The following is an 18,692-nucleotide window of genomic DNA, read 5'->3' on the forward strand; positions in this document are numbered from 1 at the left end:
AGACAATATATATCTGAAGTGTGTAGCAAAAATAGAGTAGGAAGTGGTTCTGGTCCAGGCAAATTATTATTTACACACTGGGATTTTCTTTCCCCATAAAAGTGTTAGGAAAAAAATACAAAAAGTTCACATGCTGTTCCAAAGGCTTTATATATATTAAGTCAGCCTTTATAACAATGATGTAACATTATTATCATTCCCATTAGACAGATGAGTAAACTGTGGCTCAGAAGGGTTAATCTGCCCAAGTCTCCTTATTACTAAGTGGTGGAGTAGGATTTTAGACCCAGTCTAGAGCCTTGTTCTTCATCATTATGCCATACAGTCTCTGTGGTATGCAACACACCATTTAAACTTATCAGAATGGACAATATATCTGATAATGTCAAACACTGACAAGGGTGTCATGAACTGGGAAATCTCACATAGTGAGTAGAACTACAATTTGGCAACATCAAGGGAAGCTGAGGATTTGCATTCCCAGAACCTGTAATTCCATTTTGACTTATGTGCTCTAGGAACTTACTGAACAGGTGCATAGGACGCATGTAGTGAACATTCATAACAGCATTATTCTATATGTTTATGAAGAATGGGAAAATAAACCATGGTATAATCCTTTACTGGAATACTAATCAGCAGTTAAAGTAAATAAACTAGAGCCAAATGTATCAATCTTGACAACACACAATGCTGAGTGAAAACAAAACCCAAATTGCAAAAGGAAGTATGTAGTATAATACATATTATGTAACTGTAAAACTATACTATGCGCTGTTTATGTAGCAACCTATGACGTCTGAGTGAGAAAGATATACACCAACTTCAGAACAGTGGTTACTACTGAGGAAGAAGAATGTGTGTGTGTGTGTGTGTTTGTGTGTTTTGAGGGAAATCCAAATCAATCTTTAGAAGGTATTTCTTTGAAACAAAAGATGTGAATCAAATAGGGAAAGATGCTAAGGTTTGATAATTACCATGATGAGTGTGTGATTTTTACTGTTCTTGGTAATTTTCTGTATGTCTAAAATATTTTTTAATTAAAGAGGACTTGTCCAATACATGTTAATTAACATTGTTATTAGCATGTTTACAATGGCATCAGGGGCAGGGGAGTCTTTACTGAGTTCTCCGAATTTGATGATAAATCTATTTTGGCTAGACTCATCTGTATCCACCCATGTTTGATATTCTAGCAATCCAATATCCTTGTCTATGAAATAGGTTCACTTTGGTGACAACTAACATTCCCTTTGAATTAAGAGAGTTTACCTTCATGTTTCCTCTAGTTAGGACTTAGACAAATTTGTAATTCATCGATTGTTTTTGACTCAGGGGAGAATTTAGAACTCTTGTTGTTTATCTGGACATTTCTCATTGCCTGTGGTTAGGCACCCATATGCCAGAAGATGTAAAAAGCCTATGAAAAGATGAAGCTACACTGCTAAGATTTCATTCCCACATCAAGAGTGAAAGTCTCACTGGCAGAATCGGTTGCCTATTTCTTCTGGATCGTGCCCTGGCTATTTGTTGGGGGACAGTAATGAAGGGGGCTGAGCCACAAGAGGACTGGGAAATTTTGCAAGGGGTACTTTTTTCCGCCTTTCTTTTAACTTTTATAAACTTCCACAGACAGTGGCATGTTGAGGACAAAGTTTCCTAAGATTTTGCAAGCAAGACCAGTCCATCGTTTGTACTGCAGAAGCTACAGACCCTGCGAGGGGAACGGAATGTAATATAGGGCCAATTTGACAGTGATGAAGGAAGGAGAGTGTCGATTTTCAAACTGTATTCTCCTGGTACCCCAAGAGCTGCCTCGGAAAGACAAAGGATGTCTCCTCTACAAATATTACTGTTTTCAACCATGAAAGGATAGTTTTCATGTTAGATTTCTTATGAACCAAGGGTTACTAAACTAAAAAAAAAAAAAATGTTTGAAAACCACAGACATAGAACGTACACTGGCTCTTTGACAGGATGATGGCACAATTCCTTTTGACGTTAGCTTGTGCAACAACTCTGGCTAAAACATAAGACACTTGACGATGAGTTCTGTCTAGTGCTTTGGTATTTATTTCTGTGTTACTGTGTTTTCTTTCATCTTTCATGACTTCCCAAGTACAGAATGGTGGTTTTCATATCTGGCCGTGCATCAGAATCATTAGGGAGCTTAAAACATATAGGCTATGTATTTCAAAATTACAGACTCTACCCCAGACTTAGTGAATCAGAACCTCGGGTGGTAAGGAGAGTCTACCGCAGCCTATCCTTGGGCTGAATTAGGGAGTGGCTGACTTGGGACTTGAAGGAACGCTCCATAAAGGCTGCAGAACGACTGAATGGTTGAGAAAATAAAATTAGTGCAAAGGACCACACTTAGGGCTTTACCTGAAGCTACTGGCACCATCTTTACACGTGGCTCCATTTTTGCATGGTTGACTGAGACATTCATCCACATTTTTTTCACACCTGGTACCCAAGAATCCAGGAGGGCATTTGCACAAGAATCCCCCAACCTGATCTTCACAGAGTCCATTATTTAAGCACGGGCTTGACTGGCATTCATCGACTTCTGTTTCACAGTGCAGGCCTGGGGATGGGGGAGGGTGAGAAAGAGCCCAAATGTTAACCTGCCTGGGAAACAAAGATGGAAGTGTGCACTTCTTGAAGGATGTTGCTCCTAAAGGATCAGAAGGGAAGCTGCCAGACTACTGGCCTCTCACACTGGTTTGAGATCCACTCTTGAATGAACTTTGGCTTTTGTAAGGCATTTTAGGATTGTGTTTTGGATAATCTGCTCTTTTGATCTCAGGTCTTTCTGAAACTAACATTTGTAATAGACATCTAATTGAGGCTATGTTAAAAAATAAAACTAGCAAATTTAGTTCAAAACTTTCCTGTTTCTTTGACCTTGGCTTTTTCCTCTGTTTCTTTGACATTGCCTTTTTCCTTCACTGGTCATTTTTTGGGGAACTCTCTCTTTATAAATTGTATATACATACATATAACTTTTTATATATGTGGGTTACATATATGATATACTTATCATATTGGTTAGCATCTATTTATTTCCAGTTTCTTCTTGAATGTTTATCTTAGCATATAAACTCTTGTCTTCTCTATGTCTCTTTTTCTTTCTGTCTCCTTTCTCTCTCCCTCTCTCATTCTCCCTCTTACGCACAAAGTTTTTTCTAAGCTATTTGGGAGTAACTGCACCCTTAATGCCCTTTGACCCCAAAATACTTCAGTGTCAATTTCCTCAAAAATAAGGACTTTCTCTTGGTTAATCACAGCACAGTTACAAAATCAGAAAATGAACATAAACATGGGGCGCCTGGGTGGCTCAGTGGTTAAAGCCGCTGCCTTCGGCTCAGGTCATGATCCCAGCGTCCTGGGATCGAGCCCCGCATCGGGCTCTCTGCTCAGCAGGGAGCCTGCTTCCTCCCTTCTCTCTCTGCCTGCCTCTCTGCCTACTTGTGATCTGTCTGTCAAATAAATAAATAAAATCTTAAAAAAAAAAAAAAAAAAAAAAAAGAAAATGAACATAAACATAATATAATGTTTAAAAATGTAGTGATTTGCGGTGCTTTGCAGGACAATACAACAATGCAGGAAGAATGGAAACATCTCACCTGTGTATCCTTTCATACAGGTGCAGCAATAGCTAGCCAAGCCATCAATGCAGGTTCCTTTATTTAAACAAGGACTAGAGTTACACTCGTTTATATTCTCTTCACATAGCTTCCCTGCAAGGAATCGCAGAATATTTTAACTGGAGGAAACGTGAAAGGAATTTTGGATGAATATTTTCAAGCAAGCTGTTCAGGTATAACAGCAGAACGATCAGAAATTGTGGCTAATATGTTTGTGAAAAACTTTCCTCTTTGCCAAATACATTGAAATAAGATATTTTCTTCCATTCTAGTTATTGCAAAAATTTTCTAGCAAGGAATATGACATTTTCAACATACAATGGAAAATGATAACTATGACTATCTAGCTTTTTTAAAATTAGGATGATAAGTATGATCTATTTTAAAAATTTTTTATTATTTGCTAATTGTTCACCTCTTTGTTGAATTTATTCCCTGAGTTCTTAAATATGACTTGTTTATCTACTAGTTGCTGGTCTTTACCCTTAAAAAACGTATCCCCAGTAATCCCACACCCAGCCCTTGGCAACCACCATTCTACTCTCTATTTCTTATTTATTTATTTACTTATTTGAGACAGAGAGAGAGAGAGAGAGAGCGAGCGAGCGCGCACAAGCAGGGAGGAGGGTCAGAGGGAAAGGAGAAGCAGACTCTCTGCTGAGCAGGGAGCCCAATGCAGGGCTCAATCTCAGGACTCCAAGATCATGACCAGAGCCGAAGGCAGATGCTTAATAGACTGAGCCACCCAGGCACCCCTCTACTATTCACTTCTATGGGCTTGCCTTTTTTAGATTCCACATATAAGTGAGATCATACAATATGTCTTTCTCTGTCTGACTTATCTCACTTAGCATATGCCTTTGATTTTTATCCATGTTGTTGCAAATGGCAGGATTTCCTTCATTTTATGGCTGAATAATATTTCATTACATGTAACTCAATCACGTTTTCTTTATCCATTCATCCCTTGAGGTACACTTAAGCTTACTCCCATATCTTGGCTATTGTGAACAATGCTACAATCAGCAAACCTTCTAAATAATGATTTCATTTCCTTTGGACAGATATCCAGTAGCGAAATTGCATGATCATGCAGTAGTTCTGTTTTTAAATTCTGGAGGAGCTTCCATATAGTTTTCCATAGTGGTTGCACCAACTTACATTCCCACCACCCGTTTCTTCACATCCCCACCAACACTGTTAACTCTTGTCTTTCCCTGATAGCCATTCGAACAGGTGTGAGGTGGTATTTATTGTGGTTTTGATTTCTAGGAATGAAATTTTAATGACGCCAAGGTTTATATTATAAAAACAAGAAACTTTCTTCTTACCTGCATAACCAGGTGGGCAATCACAAATGAATTCCCCAATTAGGTCTTTACAAATTCCACTGTTGAGGCATGGCAGTGAGCTGCATTCATCAATGTCTATTTCACATTTTAAGCCTAAAATGCAAACGAAATACTGAAGGACAATCAAAGAGTAGGATCAACAGAAACAGAACATGATCATTTAAAGGTAACTATCTCAATAATCTGAATTTATAGGGAGTGGTAGTGGTGAAGGAAAGGGCAAAATTCCTTAAGTGCTACCATCTAGTTAAGATTTTAGTGAAAGTACTGACTCTTTCTAGAGACTCCAGATATCTTGGGGCACCTAGCTGGTACTGTCAGTTAAGCATCTGACTCTTGGTTTTGGCTCAGGTCATGATCTCAGGTCGTGAGATTGAGCCCTGTGTCAGGCTCTGTGCTCAGTGTGGAATCTGCTTGGTTTTCTCACTCCCTCTCCCTCTGATACCCTGCCCTGTTCTCTCTTTCTCTCAAATAAATAAATTTTTTTAAAAAGGTATCCTTATAAGGAAGAGAGCCTGAGTGGCTCAGTAGGTTGGGCTTCTGACTCTTGGTTTTGGTTCAGGTTGTGATCTCAGGGTCCTGGGATCTGGGCCCTGTGTCAGGCTCCATGCTCAGCAGTGGGTCTGCTTTTCCCTCTCCCTTCCCTTTGGTCCCTCCCCTGCTTACTCTGTCTCTCAAATAAATCAATGAATAAAATCTTAAAAAAAGAAAAGATATATTTATAAGGATACATAAAAGCAGAAAATCCCAAGTTAGAAGTTGGTGGTGGGGAGGGCAGGGGAACACCTGGGAACATAAAATTAGTTTAACTCCAAAGTGAAAAATAAAGGGTCATATATACTTGTGGTCATGGCCATTTGGCTGAGGAGTAGGGGTGGGGCTAAGTCCTGCCAGATTGCAGTGCATGTGCCAGGTGTCCTCGAGGGGGACATGTCTTCTGATACAGTGCACATAACCTATCTGTGGGCTAGCTCTGCCAGAAGCCCATGTTTCTCCTCTACACCAGGGGGTCTCAAAGTGTGGCCCCTGGACCAAGAGCATCAGCAATTACCTGGGAATGTGACAGAAATGCAAATTATCAAAACTTTCCTAGATCTACCGAGTCACAAATTCTGGGTGAGGGTCTAGCACTCTGTTTTAAGAAGCCCTCCAGATGATTCTGATGCACATCAAAATTTGAGAAATACTGTCCAAATTATGCCCTTTCTCGACCACCACTTGCTTATAAAATTCTAGGACAAGATCCATTATTTCTTATGGAATGTCAGGACAAAAAAATTTTATAAAAATTGAGACACACACAAAAAAAAATTAAAAAAAATTGAGACACACACATATACATTTAAGTAAGCTGAAATAAGTAGAATGCCAATATTCTCGATAGCTCTGGGCTACATTCCTTTTCCAATTCTCCTTTTGCTCATTTTGTGGTGAATTCTTTTATTTTAATACTATCTTTCTCATTGAAATGACATTTTGTGTTAGCTGTACAAAAGCCAAAAAAAAGGCAAAAACTATTTCTAAGAGAAAATAGTGAACTATTATTTGAAATAAATTGTAATTTTAAGATATAGTTCATTTCCCCCTCAAAAATTATATTTCTGAACTGAACTGGAATGTGAATTACACTACAAGAAAATATAATTCTTGCATAATTTCTACATAACTAAGTTCAAACCATATTGTTTTTCCAGGAACCGTTTCCAGAAAGATAGAAACGGAGCAGCAAATCATAGCTATTGATAGGAACTTCCACTAATGTGAAGCCAACGAGAGAAACTGAAGTTTGTTTAAAAATATTTATGCTGGGAGTCAAGATGGCGGAGAATTAGCAGGCTGAGACGACATCGGGTAGCAGGAGATCAGCTAGATAGCTTATCTAACCATTGTGAACACCTACAAATCCAACGGGAAATCAAAGAGAAGAAGAGCAACAATCCCAGAAACAGAAAATCGATCACTTTCTGAAAGGTAGGACCTGCGGAGAAGTGAATCCAAAGCGACGGGAAGATAGACCCCGGGGGGAGGGGCCGGCACCCGGCAAGCGGCGGAGCGACGGAGCACAAAATCAGGACTTTTAAAAGTCGGCTCCACTGGGAGACATCGCTCCAGAGGCTAAACTGGGGGGAAACCCAGGCGGGGTCAGCATAACCCCAGGACCCGCAGGGTCACAGAAGGACTGGGGGTGTCTGAGTGCCGCAGAGCTCGCAGGTATTAGAGCGGGGAAGCCGGCTACAGCGACAAAGCCGAGGAGTGAGCTCTAAGCCCAGGGTTACCTTGTGCCGGTCGCAGGCTGGGTGGGCTCGGAGCGCGGCCGGAGGCCACGGAGACAAAAGCGACCCGGCGCTTTTCTCCAGCTCCAACAATTGACTGCTTTCCTCGAGGCGCGACCGCAAGCCAGGGAGGCGGGACTGTTGGGCGCTTTGCTCTGAGAGCGCACTGAGGAGCGGAACCCCAAGCTCTCGGCTCCTCCGGGCCGAGAGATTGGGAGGCCGCCATCTTCATTCCCGTCCTCCGGAACTCTACGGAAAGCGCTCAGGGAACAAAAGCTCCCGAAAGCAAACCCGAGCGGATTCCTTAGCCCGGCCCCTGGCAAGGGCGGTGCAATTCCGCCTGCGGCAAGGACACTTGAAAATCACTACAACAGGCCCCTCCCCCAGAAGATCAACAAGAAACCGATCCAAAACCAACTTCAGTCACCAAGAACAGCGGAATTCCACAGCAGGAGAAAGCAAATCCTACCTGGACAAAATGACAAGGCGGAAAAACTCACCTCAAAAAAAAGAACAAGAGGCCGTACCGAAGGCTGGAGACCTAATCAATACAGACATAGGTAGCATGACAGATCTAGAGTTCAGAATGACAATTCTCAAGGTTCTAGCCGGGCTCGAAAAAGGCATAGAAGATATTAGAGAAACCCTCTCCGGAGAGATAAAAGCCCTTTCTGGAGAAATAAAAGAACTAAAATCTAACCAAGTTGAAATCAAAAAAGCTATTCATGAGGTGCAATCAAAAATGGAAGCTCTCACTGCCAGGATAAATGAGGCAGAAGATAGAATTAGTGACATAGAAGACCAAATGACAGAGAATAAAGAAGCTGAGCAAAAGAGAGACAAACAACTACTGGAACACGAGGAGAGGATTCGAGAGATAAGTGACACCATAAGACGACACAACATTAGAATAATTGGGATTCCAGAAGAAGAAGAAAGAGAGAGGGGAGCAGAAGGTATATTGGAGACAATTATTGGAGAGAATTTCCCTAATATGGCAAAGGGAACAAACATCAAAATCCAGGAGATGCTAAGAACGCCCCTCAAAATCAATAAAAATAGGTCCACACCTCGTCACCTGATAGTAAAATTTACAAGTCTTAGCGACAAAGAGAAAATCCTGAAAGCAGCCCGGGAAAAGAAGTCTGTAACATACAAGGGTAAAAACATTAGATTGGCAGCGGACCTATCCACAGAGACCTGGCAGGCCAGAAAGAACTGGCATGACATATTCAGAGCACTAAACGAGAAAAACATGCAGCCAAGAATACTATATCCGGCTAGGCTATCATTGAAAATAGAAGGAGAGATAAAGAGCTTCCAGGACAAACAAAAGCTGAAAGAATTTGCAAACACCAAACCAGCTCTACAGGAAATATTGAAAGGGGTCCTCTAAGCAAAGAGAGACCCTAAAAGTAGTAGATCAGAAAGAAGCAGAAACAATATACAGTAACAATCACCTTACAGGCAATACAATGGCACTAAATTCATATCTCTCAATAGTTACCCTGAATGTTAATGGGCTAAATGCCCCAATCAAAAGACACAGGGTATCAGAATGGATAAAAAAACAAAACCCATCAATATGCTGCCTACAAGAAACTCATTTTAGATCCGAAGACACCTCCAGATTTAAAGTGAGGGGGTGGAAAACAATCTACCATGCTAATGGACATCAGAAGAAAGCTGGGGTGGCAATCCTTATATCAGATCAATTAGATTTTAAGCCAAAGACTATAATAAGAGATGAGGAAGGACACTATATCATACTCAAAGGGTCTGTCCAACAAGAAGATCTAACAATCTTAAATATCTATGCCCCTAACATGGGAGCAGCCAACTATATAAACCAATTAATAACAAAATCAAAGAAATACATCGACAGTAATACAATAATAGCAGGGGACTTTAACACTCCCCTCACTGAAATGGACAGATCATCTAAGCAAAAGATCAACAAGGAAATAAAGGCCTTAAATGACACACTGGACCAGATGGACATCACAGATATATTCAGAACATTCCATCCCAAAGCAACAGAATATACATTCTTCTCTAGTGCACATGGAACATTCTCCAGAATAGACCACATCCTGGGTCATAAATCAGGTCTCAATCGGTACCAAAAGATCGAGATCATTCCCTGCATATTTTCAGACCACAATGCTCTGAAGCTCGAACTCAATCACAAGAGGAAATTTGGAAAGAACGCAAATACATGGAGACTAAACAGCATCCTTCTAAAAAATGAATGGGTCAACCAGGAAATTAAAGAAGAATTGAAAAAATTCATGGAAACAAATGATAATGAAAACACAACAGTTCAAAATCTGTGGGATACAACAAAGGCAGTCCTGAGAGGAAAATATATAGCAGTGCAAGCCTTTCTCAAGAAACAAGAAAGGTCTCAAATACACAACCTAACCCTACACCTAAAGGAGCTGGAGAGAGAACAACAAAGAAAGCCTAAACCCAGCAGGAGAAGAGAAATCATAAAGATCAGAGCAGAAATCAATGAAATAGAAACTAAAAAAACAATAGAACAAATCAACAAAACTAGGAGCTGGTTCTTTGAAAGAATTAATAAGATTGATAAGCCCCTGGCCAGACTTATCAAAAAGAAAAGAGAAAGGACGCAAATAAATAAAATCATGAATGAAAGAGGAGAGATCACAACCAACACCAAAGAAATACAAACAATTATAAGAACATACTACGAGCAACTCTATGGCAACAAATTTGACAACCTGGAAGAAATGGATACATTTCTAGAGATGTATAAACTACCACAACTGAACCAGGAAGAAATAGATAACCTGAACAGACCCATAACCAGTAAGGAGATTGAAACAGTCATCAAAAATCTCCAAACAAACAAAAGTCCAGGACCAGACGGCTTCCCAGGGGAATTCTACCAAACATTTAAAGAAGAATTAATTCCTATTCTCCTGAAACTGTTCCAAAAAATAGAAATGGAAGGAAAACTTCCAAACTCATTCTATGAGGCCAGCATCACCTTGATCCCAAAACCAGACAAGGATCCCACCAAAAAAGAGAATTACAGACCAATATCCTTGATGAACACAGATGCGAAAATTCTCACCAAAATACTGGCCAATAGGATCCAACAGTACATTAAAAGGATTATTCACCACGACCAAGTGGGATTTATTCCAGGGCTGCAAGGTTGGTTCAACATCCGCAAATCCATCAATGTGATACAATACATTAATAAAAGAAAGAGTAAGAACCATATGATACTCTCAATAGATGCTGAAAAAGCGTTTGACAAAGTGCAGCATCCCTTCCTGATTAAAACTCTTCAAAGTGTAGGGATAGAAGGCACATACCTCAATATTATCAAAGCCATCTATGAAAAACCCACCGCAAATATCATTCTCAATGGAGAAAAACTGAAAGCTTTTCCGCTAAGGTCAGGAACACGGCAGGGATGTCCGTTATCACCACTGCTGTTCAATATAGTACTAGAAGTCCTAGCCTCAGCAATCAGACAACAAAAAGAAATTAAAGGCATCCAAATCGGCAAAGAAGAAGTCAAACTATCACTCTTTGCAGATGATATGATACTATATGTGGAAAACCCAAAAGGTTCCACTCCAAAACTGCTAGAACTTATACAGGAATTCAGTAAAGTGTCAGGATATAAAGTCAATGCACAGAAATCAGTCGCATTTCTTTACACTAACAACAAGACAGAAGAAAGAGAAATTGAGGAGTCAGTCCCATTTACAATCGTACCCAAAACCATAAGATACCTAGGAATAAATCTAACCAAAGAGGCAAAGAATCTATACTCAGAAAACTATAAAGTACTCATGAAAGAAATTGAGGAAGACACAAAGAAATGGAAAAATATTCCATGCTCATGGATTGGAAGAACAAATATTGTGAAAATGTCTATTCTACCTAAAGCAATCTACACATTTAATGCAATCCCTATCAAAATCCCATCCATTTTTTTTAAAGAAATAGAACAAATAATCCTAAAATTTATATGGAACCAGAAAAGACCTCGAATAGCCAAAGGAATATTGAAAAAGAAAGCCAAAGTCGGTGGCATCACAATTCCAGACTTCAAGCTCTATTACAAAGCTGTCATCATCAAGACAGTATGGTACTGGCACAAAAACAGACATATAGATCAATGGAACAGAATAGAGAGCCCAGAAATAGACCCTCAACTCTATGGTCAACTAATCTTCGACAAAGCAGGAAAAAATATCCAATGGAAAAAAGACAGCCTCTTCAACAAATGGTGCTGGGAAAATTGGACAGCCACATGCAGAAAAATGAAATTGGACTATTTCCTTACACCACACACGAAAATAGACTCAAGGTGGATGAAGGACCTCAATGTGCGAAAGGAATCTATCAAAATCCTTGAGGACAATGCAGGCAGCAACCTCTTTGACCTCAACCGCAGCAACTTCTTCCTAGGAACATCGCCAAAGGCAACAGAAGCAAGGGCAAAAATGAACTATTGGGATTTCATCAAGATTAAAAGCTTTTGCACAGCAAAGGAAACAGTAAACAAAACCAAAAGACAACTGACAGAATGGGAGAAGATATTTGCAAACGACATATCAGATAAAGGGCTCGTATCCAAAATCTATAAAGAGCTTATCAAACTCAATACCCAAAGAACAAATAATCCAGTCAAGAAATGGGCAGAGGACATGAACAGACATTTCTGCAAGGAAGACATCCAGATGGCCAACAGACACATGAAAAAATGCTCCACATCACTCGGCATCAGGGAAATACAAATCAAAACCACAATGAGATACCACCTCACACCAGTCAGAATGGCTAAAATTAACAAGTCAAGAAATGACAGATGCTGGCGAGGATGCGGAGAGAGGGGAACCCTCCTACACTGTTGGTGGGAATGCAAGCTGGTGCAACCACTCTGGAAAACAGTGTGGAGGTTCCTCAAAAAACTGAAAATAGAGCTACCCTACGACCCAGCAATTGCACTACTGGGTATATATCCTAAAGATACAAACGTGGTGCTCCGAAGGGGCACGTGCACCCGAATGTTTATAGCAGCAATGTCCACAATAGCCAAACTGTGGAAAGCGCCTAGATGTCCATCAACAGATGAATGGATAAAGAAGATGTGGTATATATACACAATGGAATACTATGCAGCCATCAAAAGACATGAAATCTTGCCATTTGCGACGACGTGGATGGAACTAGAGGGTATCATGCTTAGCGAAATAAGTCAATCGGAGAAATATAACTATCATATGATCTCTTTGATATGAGGAAGGGGAGATGCAAGGTGGGGGGGTTTGGGGGGAGGTAGGAAAAGAAAAAATGAAAAGATGGGATTGGGAGGGAGACAAACCATAAAAGACTCAATCTCAAGAAACAGACTGAGGGTTGCGGGGGGGAAGGGGGACGGGAGAGGGTGGTGGGGAAATGGACATGGGGGAGGGTATGGGCTATGATGAGTGCTGTGAAATGTGTAAACCAGATGATTCACAGACCTGTACCCCTGGGGATAAAAATACATTATATGTTTATTAAAATAAAAAATTAAAAAAAAAAAAAAAGAAAAACTGGAAACCAACAACCACCCTGGCCCAGACCTCCATAGTCCATGGTGTGTAAAGAACTGGGGGTGCCACAGGGGCATCAAGGGCATGAGGCTCCCAGTACAGGGCCATACCTATACTCTGGGCATGTTTCTCTGCTTCAGCCTGTCCTCTTGTATGCCAGGCTCGGGTGCTCTACAGACCATCCTGTGGGCACAACCATGATCTGAAACGCTGCCAGGTCTTGGGAGCCCTGTGGGCTACTGACAACCTTGGTGGGCCTCCCTGGGTATTATGAAGGCAGTAGGCACAATTTTAGCACCAGTTGCCCTTGATTTGGTCCTGGGGAGACTAGGGTGGTCAATTGTAAATAAATGCCTATGGCTTTTGCTATCAACTTAAACAAACAATTCAGTACAAGTGGACTAGTGCTGGTCAGTCCATTTTGTTCAAGAGTTAACTGTACTTTCTCCAATTTTTTATTTAATTTTTTAAGCAAAACCTATACAAGTTAGACTGATTTTTTTCTATCTATATTCATCTTATTTTCTACTTATATTCAGAGATGTTTTTTAATGTTTTCATTTACCAATTTTCTGGTTTTTGTGTCATTAATTAATTAATTAAAAGTATAATTAGCATAAAAAAAATATTTATGCTGGACAACCGTTGTATGTTGGGTATCACATCATACATTTAATTTGTGTTAGAATGGAACCTTGGTCATGGCCTCTGAAACTGTATTCCTATTTAAATGGTGAGTTATGATGTGACTTTTTCCATAGAGTAGATGATTCTTGATTCTTCCTCCAAAATGTGCAAGGAGAACTGTTATTTATAAGAGATGCACATGTTTTTTCACCTTGTTTTATCTTGTTCAACCAAATTTTCGTGCATTGATATAGTCCAGTGTATTTAACTCACAGGGTTCATTTTTAGTGTTTCAAAGTTTGAAGAGCAAGTCACAATGATTTCATCGGAAAAATATACTAAAATTTGCATTCCTCTTTGTTACCTGTATATCCAGGTGGACAGAGACAAACATAACCATGCCCAAGCTGTTGGCAGGTTCCACTATTGCGGCAGGGGTTCAAGAAACATTCATGGAAAACCTATGGGTAGCAAAAAGAAATCTATCAGAGACAAAACACTCCAATCATACCAAAGCAATCCTGACTAGGGAGTTTGAAGGTTTGCAGCATTAGATAGGTGGTTCCTGTTTCCAGGTGAGTTCACTCAAGCTGGCTGGACCACTGCCTGCATAATGTTGGTGCATTATGGACACATAGAATATATTTTACTCTTGAGTGACATTCTGAAGTGTTTCTAAATGCTGGCTGCATGTTAGAAACTATCTGAGGTGCTTTAAAAGTAGAAAGGCTAGGGCCCCACCCCAGACCAACTCAATCAGAATCTCTGAGGGTGGGATATGAGCATCATTATATTTTAAAGTTGCCCAGTGGATTCTAATATGTCTCCAGGGTTGAGAGTCACTGCTCTATGGGTTCTTACAAATTTCTGTCTTCTAGGCTCAGTTTCAAGCATGATTTACAAAGCCCTTACAAGTCCATATGTTTGGACAAGATGGTAGGAAGCTGAAATAAGAAATACAACCTTATTATCCTCTTTAAAAATACTTAGGGCCAAAGAATTCATCTTGACATTGGGTTAGGTCTATGCAGAGTAATGGCTGAATCTACCAAAATAATTGGTCTTTAGTAGTCTTTTTTTTTTTTTAAGAAAAACAATAGTTTAGTTATGTTCATGAGTTGTGTTCCTTAGTTTTTTTAAAAACCCATACATTATTCTAATAAATGATCTTTTTTTCTGACAAAAAATTTAAATAATTTTCATAAACATTGAGTAACTCTTCCTGCCAATCAGAAAAGGCCTTTGGCTAAACCAAATGCCTCTTACTCAAATAATGGGTTATGCTTGAGGTAAGTGTTAATTATTAGTGAATTTAAAGGCTCCCCACATCTACACATTCTCTATGCCAGACATTGTTGGGGAGAATTCCCAATTTTTGGTAGTTAGAACTCTTCTAATGGTGCATTTTTAGAAAGTTCTTATTAGAGGTCGCAAGTAAATACTATTATTCATTGATAATGTTTTTGAGACTTGATTACTTGAAGTTTCAACTCTGGTAGTTTTCCTCTGTGTAGCATGTATAATGACAGAGTGTTTCCCAAACATTCCACTGGAGAAGAATCTATAACTGTAAAAGGGACTTGCCTGACTGCTGACTTCATAGTTCTTTTTGATATGTCCAGGAGAAGCACGGGGCACTATACTTTCCTCTGCTGCTGAGAATGTTGAGCTAAAAGCTAGTAAGATTAATAAGAAAACATTAGAAAACCATATTAGGGTGTGGTAGTTATTGCCTATAAGTAAATTCTACCTAAATACTACGGTCAATATTCTAGTTCTCAGAGTAGGTAAAGTCACATATATTTTGTTTAGGAATAGTGAAAAAGAGAGCATAGAGATGGATGAGATACATCATTAAATCCTAGACTCTCAGAAAGTCACATATATTTTGTTTAGGAATAGTGAAAAAGAGAGCATAGAGATACAGAGATGAATGGGATATATCATTAAATCCTAGACTCTCAGAAAGAAACTGGGAAGTTATCAAGTTCAATGTACCCAAAGTAAGAATCATTGAGTTACTGTCATCAAAAAGGCCTCAAAAGACCAGACACCCAAATCCACAGAAAATAGCAATACTCATAATTGAAGCTACCACGAGACAAACACAGGTCTCCAACATGTGGGGATTACATAAGAGATGAAGCATCTCCTTCTTACTGGAGCAATCTGTGATGGACCTGGTACCACTGGTGGCTGTAGTTCCGTGAAAGGGACAAGATAAGCAGAAGGACTTCCCTGGATCGGGTTGGTAGTAGTCTCGCGGACATGGGTAACAGGGCGTTAATCCAGAACGAGAGAATTCTCCTACTGGACAAGGTACTGCAAAGGTAAAAAACCATTTGTGAGTCCAAACAACATATTTTACTTTCAAAAGAGGTGTATTAGCCCTCAGTTGTAAGAAAGCTACTGAACTGCTGATATTCTCTGGCACATATTTAATAACTATACTATTTTATCACATCAGATAAACATTCTGTTGTTTCCTTCCTCTCTTAACAACCCACATTAACTCAATAAAAATTTGAATTCACCATGTAATATTGTATTCTGATTTTTCCACTTTATATCCTCGGCATTCCACAAACCATTAAATAACATGGTGTTTCATGAAAGGAAAATATTGCATGCCAGTGACAGGACATGATTGAGCTAACATTTCCTCTACTACTGGACATTTAGGTGTTTGTATTTGTTAGCTATTATAAATAATGCTGACATGAAATTTTCTGCATAAACCTTATCAAAAACTCTGATTATTTCCTAAGGATAACAGTTGAATTTGAACAGATGAATATGAGTAGTTGAATCTATAGATCTAAAGATGATGGAAAGCTTAAAAAAAAAAAAAGATGATGGAAAACTTAAAGCCAATAATATATGTCAAATCATCAAAAAATAAATAAATAAAAATGGTTCTGACTTATAGGCCCATTAGTAATGTATGGAATTACTCTTACTGCATACTTATTACTGATAATGATCATTTAAATATGTTTTTTTCAATTTGAAAGTGAAAAATGGAATTGCACTGTTATTTTAACTTGCATTTCCATGATAAATTAAGTTTTTTTTTTATGTTTGTCAAAAATTTTATTTCTTCTGTGTTGTTGTCTCTTCTGTATGGGGAAAAGGGCTTTTTTTTTTAACTTTTAAACCTTTTAATGTTATTTTGTATTAGACATGCTTTTTATTAACAACGTCCAGTTGAATACTGTGATTTAACCAAATCTGAAATTCTCTTGCTAATAATTGGTAGAATATTAACCAAACAAGAAATAGCTTCAAATAGAACATGAACCTTCATTTTCTTTGATAAATTTTGGTTCCATCTGTCAGAGCTACAGTGAGGCAGACCAGTCATGACTACATCTCTGGGCTGGGATTTTAGATTGTGACCCAAAGATGAATTTGGCATGTTCTTTTCCTTGTGCGAACTGGTGTCATCTACATGAGCCCTTAAGCCACTATGAATGGAGAAAACCACTAAAACTGTTAAGACTTGTCTGCATAAATTTAAACACAGAAGATAGAACACAAGGAAGTAGCTATTTGGGAATCTCGGCATATTTATCACGTAGGCTTTGGATTTTTAGTAAAAATTAATATGGCAGAAATGATTAGCAATATGGCTGAAAAATTTAGAAATGCACTCAAGGCTCAACAGGGCAGGATACTCCAAATAATGGCATCTTTTTGGGGGGGGGGTATGACCGTAAACATTAAATAAACAATAAGGCATTTGTGGTAATCTCAAGAAGTTTAGATCAAAGTTTTTAAGCAAAAACAGGCAGCTACATCTTTTGCAAAAGTGCTCTTTCATATCACTGACAAAAAGTCAGGAGTCAAATCAAGAGATGGCAGAAGATATCATAGGTATTAATGCTTATTTAGAAAAACATTATTTCTTCTGGTTATGTTTGTTATATTAAAACTTCATAAGTATCTTGGTCAAACAAGATACTTGTCATACTTGTTATAAACAAGATACTTGCTATAGCAAAAATATTTGTTATATTAAAATTTTCTTAAAAACATTTTTTAAAAGATTTTATTTATTTAAGAAAGAGAAAGAGCGCACAAGCAGGGGGAGAGGCAGAGGGAGAGAGCAATGCAGATTCCCCACTGAGCAGGGAGCCCTACCTGGGGCTTGATCCCAGGACCCAAGATCATGCCAAGATCATCATCTGAGCGGAAGGCAGACGCTTAACCAACTGAGTCATCCAGGTACCCCTAAAACTTTGTAAGTATATTTGTTTCACTAACAATAAATTAACCCATTCTTCGTTGTTAGATTTCAGAGCTCCAGACAAGGATTCGCACAAACATATTCTAAGTTGCCGAGTTTAAAACGGGTTTTCTGAATCTCAAGTTTCAAAAAAATGATGGAAAAGTTGGAAAAGGTAACTCCAAACAGCTAATTAAAGTAGTTAACTGGAAGCACAGATTTTCTACTGGTAAAGGCATAAAACTGGTTTGAGAGAGTATCTATGAGTGTGTATGATAAGGCAAAAATACAAATTCTGTCAGTGAAACCAAGATCCTATGATGAATTAAACTGTTTTGCACATACAATTTTTTCAACACAACCTTATTCTCAAAAAGAGAAAGACTATGCCCCTAGAAAACTGTCAGAATGCAAAAAATTATGCGAATAAGTAATAATAAAATCTTAAGATTAAAAATCATCAAGGTGGTTAGTGAACACAAGGTTGTAATGTCTATACTTTGTGTTTTGACATAGAAAATGTAAATTTTTATGTGAAAATTAGCTTAAATTATATTCCAAGGGCAGACAGCTGTCATCAGAAATATACTTTCTGGGAGTGGACCATCAATACTTAACGCACGATTTACACATACAGAAAATTTACATATGCAGTAAATATACACAGACACATAGAGCATATGTATGTGTAAATATAACATATCACAAATAATAATAGCATTATCTGTAGTGTATAATACGTATTAAATACACACATATGCACGTATACAGGGGCAGTTCCTGATGGTCTAATTTCCTAAGAAGAGAGGGGAGAAAATTTCATTTTGATTCTTGACCAAAGAAAGTATGTTTCTGAGTCAATAAAAATGGGACAAAATCCTTTTAACTTCTTCCACTCATGAGAGAGGGAGAAATCTAAGTATTCCAAAAAGGATATTAAAATAGGATTAAAAATAGTGCCTTGAAATGAC

The 18,692-nt window shown here is 38.7% G+C and overlaps 1 protein-coding gene across 1 annotated transcript in view; it reads right to left on the minus strand.

Annotated features, from left to right (window-relative positions):
* SVEP1 (sushi, von Willebrand factor type A, EGF and pentraxin domain containing 1) overlaps nucleotides 1-18,692 on the minus strand; it is a gene marked incomplete at both ends in the record, with an annotated part of 180,617 nt that overhangs the window by 67,060 nt on the left and 94,865 nt on the right. Inside the window, 6 exons of the mRNA XM_080820303.1 lie at nucleotides 2,389-2,590; nucleotides 3,633-3,746; nucleotides 4,985-5,098; nucleotides 13,858-13,954; nucleotides 15,078-15,169; nucleotides 15,654-15,815. Coding sequence (XP_080676429.1) covers nucleotides 2,389-2,590; nucleotides 3,633-3,746; nucleotides 4,985-5,098; nucleotides 13,858-13,954; nucleotides 15,078-15,169; nucleotides 15,654-15,815 — 781 coding nt within the window. The remainder of the gene's footprint in view (nucleotides 1-2,388; nucleotides 2,591-3,632; nucleotides 3,747-4,984; nucleotides 5,099-13,857; nucleotides 13,955-15,077; nucleotides 15,170-15,653; nucleotides 15,816-18,692) is intronic.

The sequence above is a fragment of the Martes martes genome (assembly GCF_963455335.1).
Source record: "Martes martes genome assembly, chromosome: 12".
Lineage (NCBI taxonomy): Eukaryota > Metazoa > Chordata > Mammalia > Carnivora > Mustelidae > Martes > Martes martes.